Source organism: Oncorhynchus keta, chromosome 4 (genome assembly GCF_023373465.1).
Source record: "Oncorhynchus keta strain PuntledgeMale-10-30-2019 chromosome 4, Oket_V2, whole genome shotgun sequence".
Classification (NCBI taxonomy): domain Eukaryota; kingdom Metazoa; phylum Chordata; class Actinopteri; order Salmoniformes; family Salmonidae; genus Oncorhynchus; species Oncorhynchus keta.
In genome coordinates this window covers 25,094,885-25,113,856 of record NC_068424.1, presented here as the reverse complement: position 1 = coordinate 25,113,856, position 18,972 = coordinate 25,094,885, and the positions used below count along the sequence as shown (strand labels likewise).

General features: G+C 44.9%; 1 protein-coding gene and 1 long non-coding RNA gene across 21 annotated transcripts in view; one reads left to right on the top strand and one right to left on the bottom strand.

Moving 5' to 3' along the window:
* The window catches only part of LOC118371804 (serine/threonine-protein kinase 17A-like), a 39,666-nt gene extending 26,871 nt beyond the window's left edge, over nt 1-12,795 (top strand). The window contains exons 3-7 of the mRNA XM_035757422.2: nt 8,442-8,586; nt 8,937-9,063; nt 9,180-9,228; nt 9,463-9,642; nt 11,064-12,795. Of these exons, the coding sequence (XP_035613315.2) occupies nt 8,442-8,586; nt 8,937-9,063; nt 9,180-9,228; nt 9,463-9,642; nt 11,064-11,397 (835 nt within the window). The 3' untranslated portion in view covers nt 11,398-12,795. The remainder of the gene's footprint in view (nt 1-8,441; nt 8,587-8,936; nt 9,064-9,179; nt 9,229-9,462; nt 9,643-11,063) is intronic.
* On the bottom strand, nt 1,055-7,472 carry LOC127920693 (uncharacterized). 20 transcript variants are annotated; one of them, XR_008107023.1, is made up of 7 exons: nt 7,031-7,212; nt 6,867-6,913; nt 6,538-6,725; nt 6,350-6,490; nt 6,108-6,154; nt 5,920-6,060; nt 1,055-5,824 (listed from the first exon to the last, which is right to left on the bottom strand). It is a non-coding gene; the product is annotated as an uncharacterized LOC127920693 (long non-coding RNA). The 20 variants fall into 20 exon arrangements; XR_008107078.1 differs by having other exon boundaries at nt 1,055-5,777; nt 5,967-6,060; XR_008107063.1 differs by lacking the exons at nt 5,920-6,060; nt 6,108-6,154; nt 6,867-6,913 and adding an exon at nt 6,773-6,819 and having other exon boundaries at nt 1,055-5,871; nt 6,444-6,490; nt 7,031-7,124; nt 7,172-7,215.
* Nucleotides 12,796-18,972: the final 6,177 nt, after the last annotated feature.

Here is an 18,972-nt window from a genome sequence, read left to right as displayed (position 1 = left end):
GACTGATCGTTCAGCCTAATGTGTATTACGTTGAGAAGAGGGGGATCGTTCAGCCTAATGTGTATTACGTTGAGAAGAGGGGGATCGTTCAGCCTAATGTGTATTACGTTGAGAAGAGGGGGATCGTTCAGCCTAATGTGTATTACGTTGAGAAGAGGGGGATCGTTCAGCCTAATGTGTATTACGTTGAGAAGAGGGGGATCGTTCAGCCTAATGTGTATTACGTTGTGAAGAGGGGGATCGTTCAGCCTAATGTGTATTACGTTGAGAAGAGGGGGATCGTTCAGCCTAATGTGTATTACGTTGAGAAGAGGGGGATCGTTTTTCATAGCTGTATCGGCGTATAGCATTTGTGGATGACATTTTTTGTGTATTAGAATGTAATATTTTAGAATAGAATATCCCTCAATTGCCGCTGCACTTCCGTTAGTCTTAATCCCCCCCCAAGCCCATTGTTGATCTGCTGTTCAGACCTCAGTTGACAACCCGTCCCCTGCCTTTACCCCCTCTCTTCTGTACGACCAGGAGGGGCCCCATATCATCAATAACCCTGTCAAAAAAAAAAAAGAGGTCTGAGTGAAGGATAGGAAGCAATCCCTCCCTGGCGATTGGCAGTGCCCCTGTCAGCACCATTCAATATGGATAATAGAGCTGTTTTATTTTTTTCATACAGAAGGGAAGTAGAGCGGAATGCATTTAGCCTGTTTCAGGTTCTGGCATGTGGAATCAGTGGAAACGGGGGGTGATGAGAGGGAGGGAGACGATGATGAGAGGGAGGGAGACGAAGACTGGGAGGGAGGGAGACCGAGGGAGAGAAAGTCCTGTTTGTAATAGATTTTGTGCGTTTTTCCTTTTTCCTCTTATTTTTTTATATTTATTTTTAAGCTGATGGATATTTTGAGGCTCCGTGAGGAATGAGGAGAGGGAGGGGGTGGTGAGGCTTCTGATGAGGGTCAGCCTGAAATTAAAGAGAGCTATTCATGCAATTACAGTATGAGGCGGAAGAGGGGGGGGTGTAGATGGTTTGGGGGAAGAGGGCTCCAAAGCTCTTTTCCAGGCAGGATGGAGAGGAGAGGAGAGGGGCTGGGTGAGGGAGGAATGTAGCCTCATTGGGCTCCCTGGGCCCCAGATGGAAGTTTATTATGTCAGTGGTGCTCCATGATGGCACGTGAGGGCCCAGACCGTGGCTGCCAGCCCAGAGAAGGGGAGGATAAGAGCAATGGAGGAGGGTTAATCTCCGGAGCAAGGGGGATAGCCCATCTCAAGCAAATCTACACTGAGCTCTACAGTGCCCGATGGCACTTGATCGTTTTGTCACTGTCCCATCAATCCAACCCACTTCACCTTCCTCCTTCCATCCTCTTTCTTCTTCTCTCTATCGTTCTCATCCTCCATTGATCATAGTGGCTAGTCTTTTGTTTTTTGTTTGAGTGGTGAAACAAAACAGGTCACCACAAAAATAGAAACAGACTGGACGATTCCCGTGTTCAGTTTTGCTGAAATGGGTCGGGGACGGGAAATGTTTTGTCCGCTCAGACTGAACACTGATTTAGGTCACGTTCAAAGATATCCCATCCACGTAACTAGTTTGACGAACTAGTATCGTGGAAATTGGTATCAAAATTATTATCTTTCATATTAACCACTGATCCCAATACATACTATTCATCATTACATTTTCAGCAGATCAGATTAAGCAATGATTGACCTGTTGTACTGAGAGCTAAGGGCCCAAAACCTAGAAATATTATACTCAGAAAGACTCCCATATTCTCTGAAATGGGGCAATAGGCTACGTTCCAATAGTTTATTTTGTACATGTGATGTGTGTGGCACTTTGGCATTAAGAGTTCATGTCACTTTGTGTGAGCCCCCTCGGATTAGAAGGGGGTTTCATCCCCGGTCCCACCACACCAAAACAGTACAGCAGCAACTGGCCAGACGTGCTCTCATCATCCAAAACAGCAATGACCTAGTTATGAATCCGGCAGATTTATTTTCCCTGACGCCCCTGGTGCACTCAGTGGTTAGAGGCTCTAAGAGGCTAAACGTTCAGCGCTAGGCTATAATTACTGTCCGTGCTAACAGAGGAACCAGTTTGAGCCCTCCGTGTCCTCGGTGTCTGTGGAGTATAGAGAAGGGGAGGCTCTGAGAAACTGTCCGTCCCCCCCTAAAAAAAAACGCTTTGGTTCTGTGCCGTGTTGTCTGAGTTTTCTCTGCCAGTTGGATGTCCCTGGTGTCCGGCATTATACTGGTCGCAAAGTTCAAACAGAATCCACTCTGTTTGGTACCAAGTAACTAACCATTGAAAATATCCAGATTTGTATTTATTCTTTTGCAGTTGGGGCAGTTTGTTTCCCCTAATGGTGGGTCAGGACTTGGGACCAAGTCACAGTTGTAGTTTGAGACTCAGCTGTGATGATTTGATTAGTGGGTCACAATGCTGAAACATTTAGCAACCACTGAGTTGGAGGGAAAACAAAGCTGATAACATGATTTTCCTGATGCAGCCTTTAGTTAGTGCTCCATGGGGTGTTCGTGGCTGACCATATGGAGCAGAGTGCTTTACCAGACCTCGACCTGGGAAGGAGGTCTCCCTCTGTTTAGGTTTAATCCCACTCTGTTACCGTCACAGACCTTAAAACCAGGTTACTGTATCTCCTCTACCCATCTCCTCTACCTTTGACTGACACCCGATGGTGAGGCAGTGAAACTGCAGGGGTTTTTGCATTATCTCTCCAGAATTGCCTTAAGAGACAATAACAGAAAAGCACATTTCACCCTCAGCTAGAGAGTTCGTTATATGCTGTGTCTCACGAGTTAAAGGGCAATTCTGCCACTTTTCAACCTCATTCATCTCCAGCACCGAACCAGTCTACATATGTGAAAACAGCTCAGTGGTAAAACAAAATGTTTTTTTTACAGGGTAGTATTAAAGGTAAATGAAAACGTTGATTTTCAAAACCTGCAGCGAGTTTCGAGCCCAAGGTGATCTGTGTTTGAAAAAGCACTTTGTAACTTTTGACTATGGCATTTTTCACATATGTTGATACTGGTATTGCGCTGGAGATAAGGAAAATTGAATTGAGGTTGAAAAGTGGTGGAGTTGCCCTTTTAAACTACCTTGTTTTCTTACTTCCACGATAGCTGATCTGGCAGGACATGAGGGGTGGAAGCAATATAGCGGAATCCTATTCACCTATCAAGTGTTAATGAAGAAAAAGACCTGAGGAAAGGACTTTCATTCTCCACGTATTGAGACAAGGCCCATGTGTTTTAATATCACTCAAGGACATTACTGTACACTCCGATGTGCAGGCGTGGGCTCACTATGTGACTCACCTGTCTGGAAGATAATACAGATAATGAATGAGGAGAGGTTGTTGGCTTTCTCTCTCAGCTGTCTGCCCTTTGCAGAGTACATTGACTGGAGTCATCACTGATTTTCGATGGGGCCTCTCGCTCTCGCTCTCGCTCGCTCTCTCTCGCTCGCTCTCTGTGACGGGTTTGGCCAATTGTTGGATGATTGATCCTATACTCTGAGAGGGACGAGACTGGGTAGACAGACCGACATAGACAGACCCCACCCAGGCTTAGCCACTGGACATGTCATCCCAGGTGCAGCCGAGGAGCAACATAGTACTAGCACAACAACCGCTCCAGAGAAATAGGATTACTAGTAATTCCATAATGTGCACAGCGCAACACCACAGAGCAACGCAGCGTACAGCTACACCACCTGAGAAAATATAATACAGCATAACCCACAACCACATACTGTGAGTTCAGACCCATGTGACAATACAGTACAGCAGGTTCTACATGAAGCCTACCACTCAGCTGACCAAAGTCTGACGTCCCTCTGATCCACCTTTCTGTGTTTTCAACCTGGCATGTGGCAAGTGCTGGATTTTCAGCCTTAGAACCAAAACAACTTCTGAAACTCCCTTCCTACCCAGACAGGACCCAATTCATGTTGGCTTCAAGGGAGCCCTTGTCTATTTTTGATAAGCCTCAGTCTTTCAACAAACTTTCTCGTGTCTCGCTTTCCAACTTAATTGGGTGGCAGTCACTGCGGGTCAGGAGTAAATGAAGTTAGTTTCACGTGTCACATAAGGTGTCGTGTGGAAAGGGGCACAGGGTGGTGTTTTCCACTGCTAGTTCCTCATGTCAAGACTCAAGACTGGAAAAAGTACCCAGTTGTAATACTTGAGTAAAGGCAAAGATACCTTTTTAATAGAAAATGATTCAAGTAAAAGTGAAAGTCACCCAGTAAAATACTACTTGAGTAAATGTCTAAAACTATTTGGTTTTCAATATACTTAAGTATCAAAATTAAATGTAATTGGTGAAATATACTTGATTATCTGAAGTTAAAGTATAAATCATTTCAAATGTCTTATATTAAGCAAACTGGATGGCACCATTTTATTGTATTATTTTTCTTTAAGGATAGCCTGGGGCACTCCAACATCATTTACCAAGCATGTCTTTAGTGAGTCTACCAGATCAAAAGGCAGTCAGGATGACCAGGGATAAGTGTGTGAATTGGACCCATTTTCCTGTCCTACTAATAAGCATTCAAAATGTAACAAGTACTTTTGGGTGTCAGCGAAAATGTATGGAGTAAAAAGTACATTTTCTTTAGGAATGTAGTGAAGTAAAAATAGTCCCGAAAAATAAATAGTAAAGTACAGATTCCCCCCCAAAATGCTTAAGTAGTACTTTTAAAGTATTTTTTACTTAAGTACTTTACACAACTGGTACTATGAGAGATAACACAAGACTTTCAAATAAGTATTGAGTTTACAGTCTGTTGCTTGCCTGGTATTTACTTAGCCACATGATATGATGTGCACAATGGTTACCTAATAATGACCTTCTACATTTGTTGGGATGAATTGAAGCAGTGCTTCGTAAGTACTAGGAAATAGACATAAAGACACGTTCTTTGTAATAACCATCTGAAATAGGACTGTAAAATAAAGTATTATCCCTCAGTCACTAAGAACTGCCAGTGATTTTAAAAGGCAAGCTGTTTCCGTTCCATGTCATTTAGTTATATTAACTATATTAGATATTTTCACATTAACTTTGTGGCGCACTGTGTTGTGAAATATTCATCATATTATTCACAAATCACAATCGTGTGATCATGTGGTGCATCAAACCGTGTCACTAGTGTTATTGTAGTGCACTATCCCTAATTAGTGTGCTATGTTAGAACCAATCCCTCTAGCGAGATGGAGCCTTCCACACACTCCCTTGATCTAGATACAATATCTAACTGTCTCCCATGGGGGATACTGGAATAGACTCAAGTTCAAGTCGTTTTGACATCCCCCAGAGAAGTTTTGGAACAGAGTGCCATTGCTTTAAGCCACACACACACACGGCGCCTCCGAAGCCAAGAGGAGACCCATGACCTTGTCTGGTGAACTAGCAGGACTTATCACTGTCTGTGGCTGGCTACAGAGGGAAACAGACTCTTAAAAAGGGTCTCTCCTCATTAACAGTGGCCATATATCATTATGAAGGGTTGTCTATGTCAATGCCAGGAGTGGATCACTCAACAGCTAGCTTCGCCCGGGGCAAAATCACCCAGGTGGTGGAATAACAGTAAAATGTTCCACCTCAACCCTGGAATGTCAAATAGCTGTACAACTAAAGCTACTGTCCAGACATAGCTTGAAGGCAGCATAACCACCACCACCAGACAGGAGACCAGACCTAGCTGGAAGGCAGTATAACCCCCACCACCAGACAGGAGACCAGACCTAGCTGGAAGGCAGTATAACCCCCACCACCAGACAGGAGACCAGACCTAGCTGGAAGGCAGTATAACCACCACCACCAGACAGGAGACCAGACCTAGCTGGAAGGCAGCTATAACCTCCACCACCAGACAGGAGACCAGACCTAGCTGGAAGGCAGTATAACCCCCACCACCAGACAGGAGACCAGACCTAGCTGGAAGGCAGCTTACCCACCACCACCAGACAGAAGACCAGACCTAGCTGGAAGGCAGTATAACCCCCACCACCAGACAGGAGACCAGACCTAGCTGGAAGGCAGCATACCCACCACCACCAGACAGGAGACCAGACCTAGCTGGAAGGCAGCTTACCCACCACCACCAGACAGGAGACCAGACCTAGCTGGAAGGCAGCATAACCACCACCACCAGACAGAAGACCAGACCTAGCTGGAAGGCAGCTATACCACCCCACCACCAGACAGAAGAGACCAGACCTAGCTGGAAGGCAGTATAACCCCAGACACCACCAGACAGAAGACCAGACCTAGCTGGAAGGCAGTATAACCACCACCACCAGACAGGAGACCAGACCTAGCTGGAAGGCAGCATAACCTCCACCACCAGACAGGAGACCAGACCTAGCTGGAAGGCAGCATAACCTCCACCACCAGACAGGAGACCAGACCTAGCTGGAAGGCAGCATAACCACCACCACCAGACAGGAGACCAGACCTAGCTGGAAGGCAGCTTACCCACCACCACCAGACAGGAGACCAGACCTAGCTGGAAGGCAGTATAACCACCACCACCAGACAGGAGACCAGACCTAGCTGGAAGGCAGCATAACCACCACCACCAGACAGGAGACCAGACCTAGCTGGAAGGCAGCATAACCACCACCACCAGACAGGAGACCAGACCTAGCTGGAAGGCAGCATAACCACCACCACCAGACAGGAGACCAGACCTAGCTGGAAGGCAGCATACCCACCACCACCAGACAGGAGACCAGACCTAGCTGGAAGGCAGTATAACCACCACCACCAGACAGGAGACCAGACCTAGCTGGAAGGCAGCTTACCCACCACCACCAGACAGGAGACCAGACCTAGCTGGAAGGCAGTATAACCACCACCACCAGACAGGAGACCAGACCTAGCTTGAAGGCAGTATAACCCCCACCACCAGACAGGAGACCAGACCTAGCTGGAAGGCAGCTTACTACCACCAGACCCACCACCACCAGACAGGAGACCTAGCTGGAAGGCAGACCTAGCTGGAAGGCAGCATAACCACCACCACCAGACAGGAGACCAGACCTAGCTGGAAGGCAGTATAACCACCACCACCAGACAGGAGACCAGACCTAGCTGGAAGGCAGCTTACCCACCACCACCAGACAGAAGACCAGACCTAGCTGGAAGGCAGTATAACCACCACCACCAGACAGGAGACCAGACCTAGCTGGAAGGCAGCTATAACCCCCACCACCAGACAGGAGACCAGACCTAGCTGTAAGGCAGTATAACCACCACCACCAGACAGGAGACCAGACCTAGCTGGAAGGCAGCTTACCCACCACCACCAGACAGAAGACCAGACCTAGCTTTAAGGCAGTATAACCACCACCACCAGACAGGAGACCAGACCTAGCTGGAAGGCAGCTTACTCCCACCACCAGACAGGAGACCAGACCTGGCTGGAAGGCAACATACCCCCACCACCAGACAGGAGACCAGACCTAGCTGGAAGGCAGCTTACTCCCACCACCAGACAGGAGACCAGACCTGGCTGGAAGGCAACATACCCCCACCACCAGACAGGAGACCAGACCTAGCTGGAAGGCAGTATACCACCAGACCCACCACTGGAAGGCAGACAGACAGAGACCAGACCTAGCTGGAAGGCAGCTTACCCACCACCACCAGACAGGAGACCAGACCTAGCTGGAAGGCAGCTTACTCCACCACCACCAGACAGGAGACCCTGACAGCTTACTCCCACCACCAGCTGGAAGCTGCAAGGCATTACCCACCACCACCAGACATGAGAAACCACCACCACCAGACAGGAGACCAGACCTAATCACAGTCATCAATCATTCAGTGTTTGGTCATTGAGGACAGGCTATCACAGACTCCCAAAGAATATAGCAAACCACTGGTTGAGGTTAATGTTAGTGACAGAGAGAGAGTAGTGAATTGCGAAATGAAAGGTTTGAATGTTTGTACTGATAAGATGTGTGGTTTTACATCCAATGCACACCAGCATATAGCCAGCCTGTCAAATCCGAAAAGCAAGCAGCTTGTAAAATACTACTATTACGGTTTCAACTTGGTTGTGTGTTTGTATGGAAAAGATGAGATCTTTAACCGGTTGGTGTGTGTCCACAGTGCAGCAGGAGGAGAGATCTTTAACCAGTGTGTGTGTGTGTGTCCACAGTGCAGCAGGAGGAGAGATCTTTAACCAGTGTGTGTGTGTGTCCACAGTGCAGCAGGAGGAGAGATCTTTAACCAGTGTGTGTGTGTGTCCACAGTGCAGCAGGAGGAGAGATCTTTAACCAGTGTGTGTGTGTGTGTGTGTCCACAGTGCAGCAGGAGGAGAGATCTTTAACCAGTGTGTGTGTGTGTCCACAGTGCAGCAGGAGGAGAGATCTTTAACCAGTGTGTGTGTGTGTCCACAGTGCAGCAGGAGGAGAGATCTTTAACCAGTGTGTGGCGGAGAGGGACGATGCCTTCAAAGAGGAGGACGTGAAGAGGTTGATGAGACAGATCCTGGAGGGAGTTTCTTTCCTCCACAGGAACAACATGGTGCACCTGGACCTCAAGGTCAGTCCCTGACCCCCTGCTACACGCTTTACCAACGTTCTTGTTATGTGCATGTGATCACATCGTCCACCTTGTGGTTAAAGGGATAGTGTGACATTTTGGCCATTTTCTTTCCTTCTGCTTACCCAGAGACGGATGAACTCGCGGATACCAATTTTTTGGGAGGTATGCGTGCAGTTTGAAGGACGTTGCTAACTAGCAAAAAAGCTTAATTGCCAGAATGTTGCCCTATCCCTTTAAAGATGGAATCCAGCTTTAATATCGCTGTTTAGACGCAGTACCAAACACACGCAAGTTAGCCACACTGGACCTCGTCTGAGGCTGCCGTGTTTTTCTTTCTTCCTCTCCAGCCCCAGAACATTCTGCTGACCAGCGATACTCTTCTGGGGGACATCAAGATTGTGGACTTTGGTCTGTCCAGGATGGTGAGCAGCAGTCAGGAGCTCAGGGAGATCATGGGGACCCCGGAGTATGTGGGTAAGTAGTGCAGCACACGCCATTTTGTTATGGACATCATGGTCACTGCACTCAACATGTCCAAAATCTTTAAAGGGATAGTTCACCCAAATTAAATGAAGACAAATGTTTTGCAGCTCCAGAAATCCTGAATTACGAGCCGATTAGCACAGCGACAGATATGTGGTAAGTGGCATTTCACTGTGCTGTAACTCAGTGCAGCAGTACGTTGTATGGCTTGTGATTGAATTATCCAAAAGATTATTTGAAAAAGGGATAGAAAATGGAAAACTGCACACATGAAAGAGAACAGCACCGTTCCATTATACACATGTAAAGTTCTGAGTTTATCTTAGAGAGAAAATGTGCAACTTATTTCCCGTGGCTGTCTAACCGTCTGTCACTGTAAATGGCTGACAGGAGTATTGGTGTGCTGACCTATGTGATGCTGACGGGCATATCTCCCTTCCTGGGAGAGGACAAGCAGGAGACATTCCTCAACATCTCCCAGATCAACATCAGCTACCAGGAGGAGGAGCTGGAGCATGTAGACCAGGCTGCCATCACCTTCATCAAAGCCCTGCTCATCAAAGAACCCCAGTGAGTAATGACTCTTTAAAGCCCTAAGTATGAATACAAATATAAATGCAACAATTTAAACATGTTTTACTGAGTTACAGTTCAATTGAAATAAATACATTCTATGGCAACAGCTCTGGTGGACATTCCTGCAGTCGGCATGCCAATAGCAACACTTGAGACATCTGTGGCATTTTAGTGGCCTTTTATTGTCCCCAGCACAAGGTGCATCTTTGTAATGATCATGGTGTTTAATAAACTTATTGATATGCCATGCCACACCTGTATTATCTTGGCAAATGAGAAATGCTCAGTAATAGGGATGTAAACAAAATTCCGCTTTTTTGTGCTAATAGAACATTTCTAGGCTCTTTACACTTTTTTTGTTGCATTTATATTTTTTTCGGTGTACAGTGCATTCGGAAAGTATTCATACCTCTTGACCTTTTCCACATTTTGTTACGTTACAGCCTTATTCTAAAATGGATTACATAAAAAAAATCCTCCTCTCAATACCCCATAATGACAAATGACAAAGCAAAACCATTTTTGCAAATTCATTGAAATATAAATATATAAAACAAAAATACCTTATTTACATAAGTATTCAGACCCGTTGCTATGAGACTCAAGATTGAGCTCAAGTGCATCCTGTTTCCATTGATCATCCTTGAGGTGTTTCTACAACTTGATTGGATTCCACCTGTGGTACATCCAGTTGATTGGACATGATTTGGAAAGGCACACACCTGTCTATATAAGGTCCCACAGTTGAGAGTGCATGTCAGAGCAAAAACCAAGCCATGGTGTCGAAGGAATTGTTCGTAGAGCTCCGAGACAGGATTGTTTTGAGGCACAGATCTGGGGAAGGGTACTAAAAAATGTCTGCTGCATTGAAGGTCCCCAAGAACACAGTGGCCTCCATCATTCTTAAATGGAAGAAGTTTGGAACCACCAAGACACTTCATAGAGCTGGCTGCCCGGCCAAACTGAGCAATCGGGGGAGAAGGGCCTTGGTCAGGGAGGTGTTCAAGAACCCCATGGTCAATCTGAAAGAGCGCCAGAGTTCCTCTGTGGAGATGGTTGTCCTTCTGGAAGGTTCTCCCATCTCGGCAGCACTCCACCAATCAAGCCTTTATAGTTGTGGCCAGACGGAAGCCACTCCTCAGTAAAAGGCACATGACAGCCCGCTTCGAATTTTCCAAAATGTTCCAAAAGGCACCTAAAGACTTTTAAAATAAGGCTGTAACATAACATTTAGAACGAGGGGTCTAAATGCTTTCCGAAGGCACTGTATATATGTCATAAAATAGGTGCCTTGGGCAATCAAACCCACAGCCTTGGCGTTGCATGTGCCATGCTTGCTGAAACCCACCAAGCCAGCGAAGAAGGTGGATATTCCCATTGATTCCCTGGCCTCAAACTCTCCTTTCTCCCAACAGGAACCGTGCCACAGCAGAAGAGTGCCTGCAGCACCAGTGGCTCCAGCCAAAAGAGAAAAAGGAGGCAGAGGCGACAACAGCGGTGAAAGAGACTATCAGCCCAACCAAGTGCCCCTCGGAGCCAGCCAGCCCTGAGAGCCCCATCAGGGAAGAGGAGAAGGAAGGGCCTGTAACAGAGGAGCTGGTCGTGGTGGCAGCTTACACACTGGGCCAGTGTCGCCAGTCAACGGACAAGGAGGTCATAAACCCCGACCAAAAGGCTATCTCCAAGCGCTTCAAGTTCGAGGAGCCCTTTAGCGCCCTCCAAGAGGTCCCTGGGGAGTTCATATACTAAAGGACACACACACACACACACACACACACACAGACAGACATCTCAACCTTTACACAAGGGGTCTTCGTTTCGGTCCTGGAGAGGTACTGGTTGTGTTGGGTCTCCCTCCTTCCGTTCACTAACACACCAGCTAATTCAGCCGATCACAGCCCTAATTGGTTGGTTAGTAAAATCAGGTACATTAATGATGGCTTGGAGCGAAAGCCTTCACCACCCAGTAGCTCGCCAGGAACCATAGTGGAGAACGCCTGCTCTTACATCTAGGTGAAAGCGGTACAAAATGTCGCACTTACAAACCAGAATAAATATGACACTTTTTAACCCACCTCATGGTCTGAACTCGTAAGCCAAACTCTTTATTTTTTATTTGATTTTTTTCCTGTTGATTTTTGTCTTATGTTGATGCTGCTTTACTATACATGGGGAATCGTTACTCCAGACTAAGGCCTAGATTCAGTCAGATCAAGCGTTAATCCATATCCGACACCCGCAGAGCTGATGTTTTGGCGGTGTCGGAAGTGGAACTGCGTTGGAGCTGTCAAATCAGAGCTGCTCTTGTGATCATTGTCACGAAACCACAGCCATCCCACTTGCATTAAAGTTCAGGACGAGAAAGTGTAGGCGATATAGAAATAATGACGCTCGAATGGAAAATCAATGAGCAAAATAATGAGGATTTCTATCCGCCTCATCGAAGTGTAGATTACGTCTCACATTCCAGTGTTCGAACTTGTAAACAAGGCTGCATGGGATTTCTCTCAATGTGACTCTGTGCAGCCAATGGCAATGTGCGCTTTAGGTATAATGCCGGGATCCGTTGTGGATTTGACAGCTCTAACGCGGTTCCACCTCAGACAATGTCAAAACATCAGCTATGTGGGTTTCGGCTGATCTGATTGAATCTGGCCCTAAGCCTTGTTGTGATACTTTGTTTGGTTTTTGTTTTCTTCTTCTTTGGTGCCATGCTTGGAGAATTAGCAATAACTTGGGCCATAAATGCAATTGCATCTTTTTTTTCCCTTCAGTTTTTTGTCCATGTTTCGTCAGGCCATCTCTTTTCTTAAGGTTATAGATATCCTCTAAAATGGAAACGGGGGGAGAGAGGGTTAATTCTACGTATGTGAAACAAACGTTCTGTTGCTTTGGGAGTGTATCTCTAAATAATACTGTTTAAAAAGCCCTTGCACACGTTTGACCCAGAACTGGGAACATCCCATGGGTTTCAATCTCTTCGGCAATAATTGCAAATAATTTACTTGTTTTTGCAGACGGCGCTTGTTTTTCTTTCCTAACTCCCAATAGTAATTACTGTATATCAAACGAGAGGCTCCTTATTATGGGAACAAATTTGTACATGAATGTCCTGATACTGTAAATAAAGATAAGTCTCTAAACCTTTTTTGAGTATGATTTGGTTTTTGTGTTGTGGCCTTGAATGAAGACATTTATTTCAGAGGAGATGACATGTAGTGTGTGTGTGTGTGTGTATGATACATCTGCGTGAACACACTGGCAACTGTGTCCGCTGGGTGGGGGTGAGGGAAAGGGCAGGCTATTTGCCAAGCATCAGTGTGATGCCCCTCAGTCGAGGTCATAATACACATAAAACCTAGCGGCCAAACAGAGAAACGGTTCTAATCGTTTTTTCCACTATTCATTATTCCCATAGAGGATTTTAGAAACACGTAAAAATATGGGCTGTGTTTCGTGTAGTCTTACCCTGGCTTGACATGCTAATTAGCATAAACGTAGAAATCATGGAAGACAACTAAATCCCTGATAGCTCCTGCACGGCATTTCTAGCTGATACCTTTGCTAACAGGTATTGTGTCAATTTAAAATTTGCACAAGACCGTTGACGGAATTGTCCATTTTAAAGAAATGTCGCCAATTTATACGTTAATCCAGAGTTCTTACCTTTGCCTCGATTTGGCAGTCTCATCCAGATCATCATGACAGTGGACAATTTGAAGGGGTGGCAGGTAACCTAGTGGTTAGAGTGTTGGGCCAGTAACCGAAAGGTTGCTGGATCGAATCCCCGAGCTGACAAGGAAGTTAACCCACTGTTCCCAAGTAGGCTGTCATTGTAAATAAGAATTTGTTCTTAACTGACTTGGCTAGTTAAAGAAAGGTTAAATTAAAATAAGAATAGCCACATTAGCAGATAATTACTATTTCATTTTTGGATGGTAAATACAGGTGAATGAATATATTGATAAAAGTCACCTTGTCCTAGAGAGATTTACACGGTTGTCAAAGCCTTTCATATACAGCAGTTAAGTAGACTTCTCTGGCCTTGTCAGTCCTCTCCTCTTTCTCTCCACTTCTGGCGAGGGTTGGCTTTCCAGTGGGTGTTATTTTTACTACCACCCTCCAAGACCATTCTCTTAATGAAGAAGTTATTGAGCCAGCAATTTGTTTACAACCAGTAGTTCCTCAGTCCATTGAGGAACTCATGCCTTTGGGTCTGGGTGGAGAATGATACATTATATTTGTCAGGAACGCAATAAGGAAGGCATTTATTCACTGTTTTCTGCCAAATGACCGCTATAAATGACCATGTTGGCTCACAAGTCTGAGACCTGGCTACACATGAGCTGTTCAAATTCCTTAAGTGCATCTTTCCTCCCTTCCTTGAAGTAATCGCTGATGGCACATGATTGTACAGGTGAACACAAGGCCTTCACCTCATGGCATTCACCTGTCTAGCCATTTCTAATGAGTAATTACTTAAAAGAATGAAAGAAGGATGCACTGTAGCCGCCAGACTTGTTTGACACGATATAAAACTTGATAGATTGGAGGCTATTTCTTTGGAGGAAGATATTCACTCCAGCCTGATGTTGCCAGTCTGAGGGAGGTGATGAACAGCTATGGAACACAGCTCTGTGGTGAGTGCAATGAAATAATATATGACTATATGAGCCTTCTTATTTGGTCTGGTTGTAAAGTGTGGTCTAGCTTCTTGAAATATGCCTATACCAAGTATATGGTTATTCGTAATGACTTTATTGGCCTATAATATTGTAGCCTACTATTTAGAAATGTCGGCCTACTATGAAATAGCAAAAACTGGCGCTCAAATCAAAACATAAAATATTTAGATGTGCCCAATGAGACCTCTCAATTAACTTGTCAGAGAAATGTTGCAGTTGAGTTTCTACCAGGCCTGTTGTGTTAATTGAGATTTAAATGTCTAAATATTTCAAAGATGGTATACTTATTTAAATTCACCAGGTGTTCAGCGTCTTAATTGATGTTTCAAGAGGATTAGAAGTACTGACTGACTGGAAAGCGTTTCATGACAAATGGGTAGTATAATTAGTTTAATCATGTTGTTAATCAAAGTTGTTGTTTGATTTCACTATGGAGGTGCTAACTTATTTGAGCCTAAACATGTTTGACAACGCATGGTGGCAGTCCTACCTCATTAGGCCTATTCAACACAGTTAGTCTCAAAGTTAACCCATCCCTCAAACTCCATTATAATGTGCTGTAGACCTACTGTATATTTAGCTGATGCATAATATTAAGCCTAGTTCTAAACTTCAACGTTAATTCAGGGGTCAGCCAATCATTGTTGTAATTCAGTGTGGGGATTTCTCTTGTTGTGCCAGAGCAGTGTGTATTATGCATCTCTCATTATAACCATACAGAGGGGACTGGTGAGGTCAGAAATACACCTGTCCAAATGCTGTCGTTAATGAAGCATAGCACCAATTACACAATGAACATGGAGCAGAATAATTGTTGTGACCGACGGCCTGACGAGCTTCCCCCCAACGGCTATAGTCTACATTCGAAGACACGCACCCCCATATTAACTGTCTCTCTGGCTGCCGTTCCAGTTCATTTTGAGTAACTGATGCATGTTGATGGGAAGTATGGCAGGGCTGTCAAATAGTTCACATTCAGAGAACAGGTTGGTGCTGTATTCTGTAATTGACTAGGTTCATCTGCACTGATGTGGAAGAATATGGAAGAAAGCAATCTGGTGCATGACTATTTGTAGGTTTTGTAGCACTGGTGGTTCTCTGAACTATACTTGAAGGAGTAACCTTGCCTGAGACCCGAAGACTTGTGTTAGCTCCCCTGAAAAAAATCCCTAGGCTTTCGCTCAGTTGGTTGACACTGTCTTGTGGTGCACAGATGGACCAGGTTCAAACCCAGTTGGTCAAAGTCTTTCACATCAGTGTGGATGAAGGCAAGGAATCAAGTAGAGGGATCATCTTTAGGCTACTGAGATTGCTGACATTTCACCTGAACAATTATTTTTCAATGTCACTGAAAATATTGTCCTGTAGGGGGCAGCATAGCCTATCACAATGTTCAGACTGTATCTATCCTATGTCTGCAGTGTCTATTGTCTGAGGCCAATAGCACAGGCTTACAGAAGGAAATTGTGTGGGTGGGTTGTGATATTTACATTGAAATATAGTACATTTCCTTGGAAACTGGTGGAAAAGGCTTTCATCGCAAGGGGAAAGTATGTGACATGTAATCACTGTGGAAAGAACTGGCTAGGACAGGTTCTACTAAAACCAATCTGTCCTTGTCATTGGACCTGGAAATGACTAGTAGAAAACACTATAGGACTACTAATCGAAAGCCCTCTAGAAATAGAACCAAATGATGGGTCATCACTATTATCAATCAGTAGCTGGCATGTATTTCCTTCCTCTGCTTTTCGATTGGACTTTAAGTTTTCCATGTCTCTGTGCCAGCTCTTTGCAGATTTTAGTGAAGTGGCTCCATGATATGGCCAAGCTCTCTGGTAACAACACATTGACTGAGAGTTATAACCCATAACTACCAAATCATTGTTATTCGGTCGGGATAACAACTGAAATGGGAGACAATGAGATGAAGGGAGTGCTTTCTCTGTGCTCTCTCTCTAGTCCTGTTTTTCCCATTAGCACTGTCTGTGTTGATGCTCCTGCAATTCAATCACCCAACCAAATTAAAATTGCAGCAAACCACCGAGTCCATTTCAATGGGCAGAACTCAGTTCTTTCTCTCTGTCTTCCAAATGCAGCACTGGTTTTCTAAGTAAACAATTCTTCAAAACAACACCACAGCCCTTTTAGTTCACATTTAATCAATTATTTATATAACTAGGCAAGTCAGTTAAGAATACATTCTTGTTTACAATGACGGCCTACCCTGGCCATACCCTAACGACGCTGGGCCAATTGTGCGCCGCCCTATGGGACTCCCAATCACAGCCGGTTGTGATACAGCCTGGAATCGAACCAGGGTCTGTAATGACGCCTTTAGCACTGAGATGCAGTGCCTTAGACCGCTGCACCACGGGAGCCCTATTACACAATTAAATGTGTCCAAATGCATTAAGCAATCTGTTATTATTGTTGTTGATATCCCTTCTTGATATCCCAGGGTTTTGTTCATTTGACTTTGTCAGGGCCGGCTCCAGGCATAAGCGACATAAGTGGTCGCATAGGGCCCCCAGCTGCTAGGGAGTTAATAACATGACTAACTTCGCTAGCTAACATACATTTTGAGAAAACAAATTATATTAAGCAGCTAGCTAGCATTAACAACATTTAGTCATCAATGATACTGAGCGATAGCTAACAAACAATGTAACAAAAGTGTAATTTTGGATTTGAAAAATACTCCAGGCTTTGCATTTCAGGAATCACAGTAGAAAGTACCCCTGGTGCACTCTTCAATTATTTAACCATTTAAACAATATGTTTTTTTTTAAGAAAACAGTTTTTCCCACTTCCCTCATTGACTTTCATGTGTTTCAAACATGAGCTTGTCAGAGGTGTCTGACTAGATGACAATTGTTATCGATTGGAGTGCAGCAATTGGTTGTTCAAAAATCTGGGGAGGGGCTTAGTGGAGGGTCAATTAGCTGACTATTAGCCATGTACATTTTTAGATTGGTAGTTAGTCTAACCAGCTATCTAAACTTGTAATATTCATAGTCGAATAAAGACCATGCACGGAGGGCAGTTACCCAGGGGCCCTGGCCTCCAGTGGGCCCCCATTGATTTTATAAGTGATTCTCACTCAGACATCATATTAACATGGCATAAATCATGTCAAAGTGTGTAGAATTGTAGGAAATTGGCTTTAAAACTGCAAAAGCGTCTATCTACCCCATGGCAAAGTGATTAGAATTGCAGGAAGTTGGCTGTAAAACGGCACATTTTTTCTCATTGCTCCATGGCCAAATGAGTAGACTTGCATTACATTTGTTTTAAAATTGCAACATTTTATCTCCGCTCCATGGCTGAAATATTTAGAATTGACAGAAATTAACTGGTGTATGTATTTCTCTCCGCCGTCAAGAGGTGGGCTACAAATGATTTGCCGCGAGGTGGGGGGGCCCAACCAAATCTCACTTAGGGCCCCCAAAAGACTAGAGCCGGCCCTAGACAACATAGTTTGCAGGGAAAACTAGCTTGACTTGCACCAGATTCATAAAGGCCCTATTTGCATTATAAGAATAGCCTTCGGCTTAGTTCGAAACCCCTTCAGCATATAAAAGAGGGCCAAGACAAGAGAAGGCAGTGGTCTGATGTCTTTAGTATAGTTCTTAGTCTGACCTAGTGTTCATGGCAGCCACTGTTGTTGTGTTCCACAGTGTCTTAAGGAGTCTGTCCCAAAAAATCAGTCTTCACTCTGTGTCCCCATACTCTAGTATGGCTGGGTTCCAATTCTGCTTTCATCATCATAAATGCAGCAACAAATTCTATGCCTGTGTGTTTTCCTCTCTACTTTACAATTTCTTACCCATTGCCATGACAACTAGAGATATCACTCTGAAAGGTTTGAAACAGTCTGCCTCGTGCTACATTCTCCAGACTGTTTAGTTCCACATGCTGGTGAATCGAACTGGTGTTGCACAATGGCAGGACTGCGGGAGGTCCCTGGTTGTACCCCACAGAGTTGACTACACAACTCAGCTTGTCGCCTTTGATACAACTAGGGGGCCTCATCACTGGCTCAATGGGGGGATAATTGTTGCCTTTGAGGCTGACTGTCTGCATTCAGTGCTGTAGCAAGGCGGACCAGAAGGCAGGAACTTTCTTTCCACGGCGGCACAAGCTATCTCGTACCCTCGCCACAGATGATACTCAGATTGAGGGTATCCTAAAATGTGCACCGTACCATACCACTGGCCAGAAGACAGACTACAGATGGGATATGTCATGTACTGTAATAAGATAGAGTAACATCACTCACGGTAGGATGATGTGACACAGAGAATTAAGCGAACTGTACAAAGTGAAGGGAGTCAGGACTTCTCCCCCAATTACAGTGTAGAACACTAGGATGTTTGACTGAATTGATGTCATTTGGAGCAAATGATGAGACTGAAATTGAATTTGTAGATTCTCGCTGCTGACTCCTTGGTGAGCTTGGCCCACTGTTTCAGACTGGGCTCAGCTCAAAGTTCATTTTGAGCTGTTTATGGTTCCCTTATACTCACTTCCCAGATGTCAACCTCCCAACATCAAATATGACCCCACTACCAAAAGTCTCTTCACCTCTACTGGGGAAAAGTCAGATCTACTCCTGGCTAGGCCAATCAACTGACCA